The sequence below is a fragment of the Sapajus apella genome, unplaced genomic scaffold (genome assembly GCF_009761245.1).
Source record: "Sapajus apella isolate SASKATOON/1434 unplaced genomic scaffold, GSC_monkey_1.0 scaffold21, whole genome shotgun sequence".
NCBI classification, from domain to species: Eukaryota; Metazoa; Chordata; class Mammalia; order Primates; family Cebidae; genus Sapajus; species Sapajus apella.
Genome location: NW_022436961.1, coordinates 1,838,482 through 1,847,991, shown reverse-complemented (window position 1 = coordinate 1,847,991; position 9,510 = coordinate 1,838,482). Strand labels below are relative to the sequence as shown.

At 49.5% G+C, this 9,510-nt stretch overlaps 1 protein-coding gene across 2 annotated transcripts in view; it reads right to left on the bottom strand.

Annotated features, from left to right (window-relative positions):
• Positions 1-9,510, bottom strand: part of PLAT (plasminogen activator, tissue type) — a 32,580-nt gene that overhangs the window by 9,274 nt on the left and 13,796 nt on the right. For both annotated transcript variants that reach the window (XM_032288081.1, XM_032288082.1), the window contains 6 exons: positions 8,497-8,594; positions 7,209-7,251; positions 4,837-4,974; positions 3,798-3,908; positions 3,301-3,475; positions 1,325-1,416 (listed from right to left, as the gene is read on the bottom strand). In XM_032288081.1, the coding sequence (XP_032143972.1) occupies positions 1,325-1,416; positions 3,301-3,475; positions 3,798-3,908; positions 4,837-4,974; positions 7,209-7,251; positions 8,497-8,568 (631 nt within the window). In that variant the 5' untranslated portion in view covers positions 8,569-8,594. The remainder of the gene's footprint in view (positions 1-1,324; positions 1,417-3,300; positions 3,476-3,797; positions 3,909-4,836; positions 4,975-7,208; positions 7,252-8,496; positions 8,595-9,510) is intronic.

Below are 9,510 nucleotides of genomic sequence, written 5' to 3'. Positions count from 1 at the left end.
TATGTATATGTTAGACATATATATTAAATTTGTATATATATATTATTTATATGTATATGTCTAACACACACACACACACACACACACACACACACACACACACACACACACACACATATCTATGTATTTATTTTGAGATAGGATCTCACTGTCACCCAGGCTGGAGTGCAGTGTCTCAATCATTGCTTGCCAAAGCCTCAACCTCTTAGGCTCAAGCCGTCCTCCCACCTCAGCTTCCCAAGCAGTTGGGATCATAGGCACATGCCACCACACTTGGCTAATTTTTGTATTTTTCATAGAGATGGAGTTTCACTTTGTTGCCCAGGCTAGTCTCAAACTCCTGGGCTCAAGCAATTCTTCCTCCTCAGTCTCCCAAAGTACTGGGATTACAGACATGAGCCATGGCACCTGGCCCTATATATGTTTAGAACTTTAAAAAGTATCTTTCATAGTGCTGTGATAAATAATGTAATGATTTGTAAAAATACCACTGAATCCATAGTGCCTTTTTGTAACTTAGCACTTTTTTCCTTTCTTTTTTTTTTTTTTTTTTGAGACAGAGTCTTGCTCTGCTGCCAGGTGCCGGGCTGGAGTGCAATGGCTCAATCTCGGCTCACTTCCTTTCTTTTTTTTTAAACAGTTTTTTGTTCTATCGCCCAGGCTGGAGTGCAGCGGCGTGATCTCAGCTCACTGCAACCTCTGCCCCATTCAAGCAATTCTCCTGCCTCAGCCTCCTGAGTAGCTGGGACTACAGGTGCCCACCAACATGCCCAGCTAATTTTTGTATATTTAATAGAGATGGGGTTTCCCCATATTGGCCAGGCTGGTCTCGAACTCCTGACCTCAGGTGATCTGCTTGCCTTAGCCTCCCAAAGTGCTGGGATTACAGGCATAAGCCACTGTCCCTGGCCTCGTAACTTAATATATTTTTTTCCATCTGGGAAGGTTTTTTTTTTGTTTTTTTGTTTTTTTCCCCATTAAAAGGTTTGAGAGGGAGTGAAAGAGAGAAAGGCCCATTCACCCATTAATCAAAAAAGGGAGAATCTCCATTTATTCTCAAAAGGACTGAAAACCACTGAATCCGCCCATCCTCTCCTCCACAGAGGAGGAAACCGAGGGTCAGAGGGCGAGGAGATCAGCTCCAGGTCAGACAAACAGCCAGTCAGAAGCTAAGCCGAGGCACAGACCTAAGTCCTGCCTTTCTTCCCTCTGGCACTCCTGGCCTCCTCCTTCTCCCCTCAGACGCAAGAGGGCTGTCAGCCTGTCCTCCCAGACCCTCCTCCACCAGGGGCACTCAGGGGAAGGTGGGGTGGCTGCCGCTTACCCTTGGAGCAGGCGGGGGTGCTGCAGAACTCCGAGATGTACTTCCCTGCCTTGAAGACATAGCACCAGGGCTTTGAGTCTCTGTCCGGGTTTCTGAAAAATCAGCCCCAGGAGGGCCAGGGTAGGTCAATGGTGAAGCCTCTCGTCTGGGACCCAAGGACTCTTGTATCTTCCTCTTGGGGAATGGGGAGTGCTTTTTTTGTTTTGTTTTTTGTTTTTTGTTTTTTTTGAGACAGAGTCTTGCTCTGTCTCCCAGGCTGGAGTGCAGTGGCATGATCTCGATCTCAGCTCACTGTAATCTCTACCTCCTGGGTTTGGGCAATGCTCCAGCCTCAGCCTCCGGAGTGGCTGGGAGTACAAGTACCCCCCACCAGGCCTGGCTAAGTTTTGTATTTTTAGCAGAGACAGATTTTCACCATGTTGGCCAGGCTGGTCTCGAATTCCTGACCTCAGGTGATTCGCCCACCTTGGCCTCCCAAAGTGCTGAGATTACAGGCGTGAGCCACCATGCCCAGGTAGGAGTGCATTTTTGGTTGTACACTGGTAGTTGTATCGTGTTAGGCAGGAGGATGACTTCATTCCTATGTTTACTTGGAGGAGGTGTGGTTTAAGGAGATGCCCGTGGGTGCCAAGTTGACAAGGTGTGGACTGGCACAGCCTTATGTGTCGACTTGGCCAGGCTGTGGTACCCAGTTCGTGAATCAAACTTTCATCTAGGAGCTGTGAAAGTGTTTTATAGATGTGTTTAACACCTACAGCCAGTTGACTTTAGAACTAGATAACATAGTTGGGCCTCATCCAATCGCTTAAAGGCCTTAAGAGCAAATATGAGGTTTCCTGAATAAGAAATTCTGCCTTAAGACAGCAGCCTCAGCTGCTGCCTGTGTTTCCAGCCTGGCTGACCTACACATTTCAGACTTGCCAGCCCCCACGATCCTGTCAGCCAGGTCCATAAATCAATGTCTTTCTATCTATCCAGTATGAAAGAAAAAGAAAGCTCAGGATCCCAACATCACTAAGCCAAGGGAAATGGCAGGCTGGGAACCACGCCAGGCAAACCTGCCTCCCATTTCTTCCTCAATAAGATAGCTACAAAGATTTTTATTTAAAAATTCCCTACAAGGAAGTTCCTTGCGGACCTGAAGATCTTTACCCTAAGACAGTTCTGTGAATTTCACCCTGGCGATGCAAAGGGACAGCTTATCTTCCCAGGTGCGGGACGGAAAGTCATCCCTCTCCCACCTGAGACCAATGCATATCTGATTGCTTCCTCTGCCCTATCGTTTGCGTAAAAGTGCAGATGAACTGAGCCAGGCTGAATTGTGTGTTCAGTGAAAAGCTCGTCAAGGACTCCGAATGCAGCCTTTTGTCTCTTATCTACCTATGACCTGGAAACCCTGCTTTGAGTGGTCCCACCTTTCCAGACCAAACCCATGTACATCTTACACATGTTGATTGATGTCTCATGATTCCCTAAAATATGTAAAAGCAAGCTGTGCCCTGACTGCCTTGGGCACGTGTCCTTGGGACCTTCTGAGGCTGTGTCACCGGCATGTCCTTAACCTTGGCAAAATCAACTTTCTAAATTGATTGAGACCTCTCTCAGAGACTTTGGGTTCACACGCACTCTCTCTCTCTCACTCTCTCTCTCTCTTTTTCTCTCTCTCTCTATCATCTGTCTATCATCTGTCTATCATCTATGTATCTAACATCTATTTATCTATCTAATCTATCATCTATCCATCAATCATCTATCATCTGTCAACCTATCATCTATCTATTTATCATCTATCATCTATCCATCTATCTTCTATTTATTATCCATCCATCTATCCATTTATCTATCTATCTATCTATCCATCCATCCATCCTGTATTGGTTCTGTTTCTCGGGAGAGCCCTGACGGATCTGATAGAATCCTTCCCTAGCCATAGCAGCTTCTCACCAGGGGAACCTTCCTCGGGATCATGCCCTTACCTGCAGTAGTTGTGGTTCCCCAGGCCCAGCCTGATGGCATCCGACCTCCGCCCGCTGTAGGGCTTCTGGGCCAGCACGCTGCTGTTCCAGTTGGTGCACTCAGCGCCGCTCTCCGCCGTGCTCCACGTGCCCCTGTAGCTGATGCCCTCGTCCTCGTAGCATGTGGCCTTGGTATCTGACGGACAGCAGGGTACAGATGCTTCACATGGGAATCCCCTTCATTCAGCCCTCAGGGGGCTTCCCCTCTGCCCTGTCATCCCCCAGGCCTGATGTAGCCTGTCTGGGAAGCCACAAGCTAGTGGCAGGGGTGCCAGCTTGGTTCCAGGGTCACACCCAGACTCTGCCTGCTGCCTGGCACTGTGCTTCCCGAACCACGTCAGAAGCGCCTTCCCTGTCCCTGGCCCCCATTATGGCCCTGCCATCACACCCTGCCTTTCCTTCCTGGGGGGCTGGCGAGGTGGCATTTCAGACCCTCTCACATGCTCCCACCTACTCACCTATTTCACATCGCTTCCCAGTAAATCCTTCGGGGCACTGGCACACGAAATCTGAGAAGTACAGGGCCTGCCGGCAGGTGCCCCCATTAAAACACCTTGGCTCGCTGCAACCTGTCAAGTATAAGCAAGGAAGCCCTAGTGACAGCCTCCCTCTGTGCGCACGGGCCATGGTTCCAGGAGCCCCGTCCACACGATCCACACGCATTCAAGTCCCGCAGCGCGGAACACACGTATACCAGTTCCACATCCTACAAATACTGTTTTCATCCTGTCTTTGGTTGAAAAAAGTTCATACATAAGTGGACCCTGCAGGTCAGACAAGTGCTGTTCAAGGGTCCACTGTACCCTCGAAGCAGCTCCAAGGATGATGTGAGTTAAAGTGTTGAGCATGTGCTCTACGTGCCAGGCACTGTTGGACAGTCTACAAAAATCAGCTCATTTAATCCTCACAGCAAACCATGAAGTGTGCACTATTATTCCCGCCACTTTACAGATGAGGAAACTGAGGCAAGCGGGCATTTGCCCAAGGTCACTCGGTCTCACTCCCTTTTCTGCTCGTCTCTTCACCTCTGCCTAAGGCCGAACAGGCCTGGAAGTTCCTTTTGAAGATCTGAACTTGCTGGGGACCATGGAAGACAGAGTTTGGGCTCCTGAGACTGGACCCCTGAACGCAAAGCCTCAGCTTAAAGTCCATTCGGACTGGGCTTTTTTTGGTTTTTGTTTTTCTTTGTTTGTGTTGTTTTGTTTTAGAGATGGGGGCTTGCTCTGTCGTCTAGGCTGAAGCGCAGTGGCACAATCATAGCTTACCGCAGCCTCCAACTCCTGGACTCAAATGGTCCTTCTGCCTCAGCCTCCCAAGTAGCTGGAACTACAGGTGAGCCCCACCAGACCTGGCTAATTTTTTATTTTTGTAGAGACAGGGGACTTGATCTGTTGCTCAGGTTAGTCTTGAACTCCTGGACTCCAGCAGTCCTCTCATCCTGGCCTCCTAAAGTGCTGGGATCACAGGCATACACCACCTCCCAGCGTCAGTACGTACTTTTGATGGGCACCGAGTGGCACTGGGCCCTGCCGCTGTTGCACCAGCAATATTCTACCCGGTTGCTTCTGATCATGGGGCGCAGCCATGACTCGTGCTGCTGGTATGTCATCTGCGTTTGCTCATCTCTGCAGAGCACTGTGAGAAAAGACAGGCCAGCCTCATCAGAGTATGACTCAAAATGAAATGACTCTCTGCCCCTGGACCTACTGGGAAAACTCCCTCGCTTGCTTTCCATCGACACCATTGCATACTACTTTTTTGAAGACACACAACTGGAAGACAACAAGGTAATGAATACTGCCCAGGCACTGTGGCTCATGCCTGTAAACCCAGCACTTTGGGAGGCTGAGGCTGGTGGATCACTTGAGGTCAGCAGCTCGAGACCAGCCTGACCAACATGGTAAAACCTCATTTCTACTAAAAATACAAAAATTAGCCAGGCTTGGTGGCAGGTGCCTGTAATCCCAGCTACTCAGGAGGCTGAGGCAGGAGAATCGTTTGAATCCAGGAGGTGGAGGTCGCAGTGGGCTGAGATTGCACCACTTCACTCCAGCCTGGGCGACAGGGCAAGACTCTGTCTCAAAATAAAATAAAATAAATTTGTATTTCTTTTCTGAGTGCTATTGAGTATCTTCTCATATGATTTATTTATTTATTTTTATATATTTGAGACAAAGTCTCGCTCTGTCACCCAGGCTAGAGGGCAGTGGCATGATCTCGGCTCACTGCAACCTCCACCTCCTGGGTTCAAGTGATTCTCCTGCCTCAGCCGTCCAAGTAGCTGGGATTACAGAAACCTACCACTGCACTCAGCTAATTTTTGTATTCTTAGTAGAGATGGGATTTCACCATGTTGGCCAGGCTGGTCTCAAACTCCTGACCTCAAGTGATCTGCCCACCTCAGCCTCCCAAAGTGCTGGGATTACAGGCATGAGCCACCACGCCCAACCTAATTTTTCATTTTCTTTTCTTTCTTTCTTTTTTTTTTTTTGAGGGTCTCTGTCACTCAGGTTGGAGTACAGGGTGCAAATCTCAGCTCATTGCAGCCTCCGCCTACGAGGCTCAAGCAATCCTCCTGCCTCAACCTCCCAAGTAGCTGGGACTGCAGGTACGCACCACCACATCCAGCTAATTTTTAAATTTTTTTTGTAGAGGTGGGGGTGAGGTAGGGGAGTGGGGGGTCTCACTATGTTGCCCAGGCTAGTCTTGAACTCCTGGGCTCAAGCCATCCTCCTGGATCAGCCTCCCAATGTACTGGAGTTAAAGATGTGAGCCATTACACCTGGACTTTTTCTCATTGGAATCCATCAAAAAATATATATATATATGCATAACTGCCTATCAGAGTTTTTGATCCACATAAGTATTACCACACAGAAATGATGCATTTTTGGCCCCAAACAAACAAAATTGACATTTTAGTCTTTGCAGAAAATGTGCCACTTCTCCAAGTATTTTTGGCATAATGAAAATAGTTGAAGTGCTCCCGTTAATATTCTCATGCCATCTTTCTGTTTCAAGCCAGAACACCAACTTTAAAAACAAAAACTTTACTTTCAATTAATTAAAGAAGTGGCATGACCTCACTGTAAGTCAGACCCTTGTGGCTTCTGAGGTCGCTAAGGCCAGGATACCCTCGTAGGAAGCATGGGGCCATCCAACAACGAAGGCGCTAGAAGTCGAGGTGTGGCTCACTCTGGGGAGTCAGTCACCCTTTTTAACACCTTTACAAAGGGTATCGTGGAGTCTTCCAGAACCAAAAGAACTGGGTGGTGAAGGAGGGAAAATGAGGGCCTAGGCTGATAGTTTTGGGCCTGAAGCTGAGCCTCGCACTTCTCAGCCTCCTAGAGTCAACTCTAGACGTGGACTTAGAGACCCCACCACGTCTGGGGGTTGCCCGGGTGGGACATCCCTGTTGGATCAACAGAAGGAAATGGATACGCGGGGATGTTGTCAGCAAAGCCGCCGGTGCACTGTGGTGGGATCACAGCCTAGGACGAGACCCAGAGTGTGGGGCTGGCCGTGGCCATGACTGCCCTGGCCCTGCTGCTGCAGGCTGCATGGCCCTGGGCAAGCCACGCTCTCTCTCGTGGCATCTGCCTTCTAATCTGCATAACCAGGACCTCGGGCCAGTGGCCAGCCATCCCCCACCAGCTTGTGATCCCAGACAAGCTTGCTCCTTGGGGGGACACCTGTTTCTGCTCCCCTCAGAATCAGAAGCAACTGCAGCTGAAGGGAGAAAGGTGCTGACATAGGCATGTCTGTAAAATTACACTGCGATGGCACTGTGACACCGTAGGCAGGTGGCAGGTGGAAGAAGGCACCCTGCACCCACCCTGCCTCCTGCCCCCACGACCCCATGCACCAACCTCGGTAAGATCTGGCTCCTCTTCTGAATCGGGCATGGATTTCCTGCAAAGAAACCATGGGTAGAGGAAGGATCAGCACATGCCAGGCATCCTAAGAGTAAAGGCGGAACCCAGAAGCCCACATGAACCTGCCAGCCAGGCACCCTAGCTCAGAGAGCCCCCTCGGGTAACTGGCCCAAGAGAGCGTCCATCTCCTGCCTTCTGGTCCAATTCTTCCTCTCCTTCCTAACTGGCACAGTCCAGAAGAGCTTTCTGCATGGCGGAAATGTTTTCTGTCTGTGCTATCCAGACAGAAAGCTACACAGGGCCACCGAGTGCTTGGAATGTGGCCAGTGGGACTGAGAAACAATTTTTAACTTTAATTTTAATTATTTTAAATTCAAACAGCTATACGTGGTCAGTGGCCATCACACTGGGCAATAGAGTTGCGGCTGCCTGTCTATTCCACGTAGTCACCGGGGCTCTCCCTGCTCTAGGATTCTGTGGCAGAGGTGGGGCTAGTTTGGTCTTCTGTGGGGCCCTTTACTGCTAGGCATTCTCAGAGAGTGTGCGTAGCACTTCTGTCTCAGCTAGATAATACGCGCCATGAGTGCGGCTTGCCTGCAGCTGTGACTCATGGCACCTGCATTGCCTTTTTTTTCGAGACAGGGTCTCAGTTTGTCACCCAGGCTGGAATGCACTGGGGCAATCGTATCTCACCGAAGTCCACCTCCTGGGCTTAAACGATCCTCCCGCCTCAGCCTCCCAAGTAGCTGGGACCACAAGTGTATATCACTACACCCAACTAATTTTTAAATTTTTTGTAGGGACAGAGTCTCACTATATTTCCCAGGCTGGTCTCAAACTCCTGGGCTCAAGCGATCCTCCCACCTTGGCCTCCCAAAGTGCTGGGATTATAGGCATGAACCACTGTGCCCAGCCCAAATACGTTATTTAAAACCAGTTGCAAAAAAGCAGTCATAGGCAGGGAGTGGAATGAACTGCTTACTCCATTCAAAATAAGTGCCTAGTGGAGTTTGCTGTAAATAAAAATAATTTAAATGAAAAAAAAAAAAAAAACAAAAAAACAAAATAAGTGCCTAGGGCTCCGCACTGGGCCCCCAAATACAGTCTGCAGTACAGAGGGGAGTGTGGGCGGTGTGCTCCACAGCAATGCTGACCCCTCGTCCCTGCGCTTCTCCTCTCCCTGACAGCATTACCACCCCGTGCCCGGATGGACGAAGACCCCTGGAGCCTCTGGAAGCATCGCAGCCTCAAGGGGCGGGATGCGGGGATCCTGGACACCCACCTGGCTGGGCCAGGCGAAGACTGCTCCACAGAACAGCAGCACACAGCAGAGCCCTGTCTTCACCGCACTCATAACTGCCTCACAGCGTCCCTTAAATCCTGGAAGGAGAGAAAAAAGAGCTTGATCACATGGTGCGAGAGGGCCACGATGGCAAAAGAGGAGAAGCCAGCCGTTGTCCTGGCCGGCTTCCTCCAGCACCAGCTCCGTGGGAGAAGCCAGACATGCATCTAGAAGAGGATTCTAGAAACCACGTATTTTTTATTGTGGTAAAATATACATAACACAAAGTTTACCACCTTAACGATGTTAAGTGCACAGCTGAGTTACAGTAAGCACTTCACATTGCTGTGCAGCCGACCCCACAGCCCATGTCCAGGACTTCTCCATCACCCGCAACTGAACCTCTGCAGCCATTAAAACTAACTCCCCATCCCCCTTTTCCCCAGCAGCCACCCTGCTCCTTTCTGGCTCTATGAATCTGACTGCTCTTCATACATCGTACAAGTGGAATCAGACAGTATTTCTTATTTTGTGACTGGTTTATTTCACTTCGCAAATGTCTTCAAGGTGCATCCCTGCTATAGCATGTGTCAGAAGTTCCTTCCCTTTTTTTTCTTTGACAGGATCTTGCTCTGTCATCCAGACTGGAGTGCAGTGGCATGAACATGGGCTCACTGCAGCCTTGATCCCACTGGGTTCAACAGATCCTCCTGCCTCAGCTTCCCAAAGAGCTGGGACTTCAGGCATGTGTCACTGCACCTGGCTCTGTGTGTGTGTGTGTGTGTGTGTGTGTATAGAGACAAGGTTTCTGTGTGTGTGTGTGTGTATAGAGACAAGGTTTCTCCTGTGTGTGTGTGTGTGTGTGTGTGTGTGTATAGAGACAAGGTTTCTGTGTGTGTGTGTGTGTGTATAGAGACAGGGTTTCTGTGTGTGTGTGTGTGTGTGTGTATAGAGACAAGGTTTCTCCTGTGTGTGTGTGTGTGTGTGTGTGTGTAGAGACAAGGTTTTTCTGTG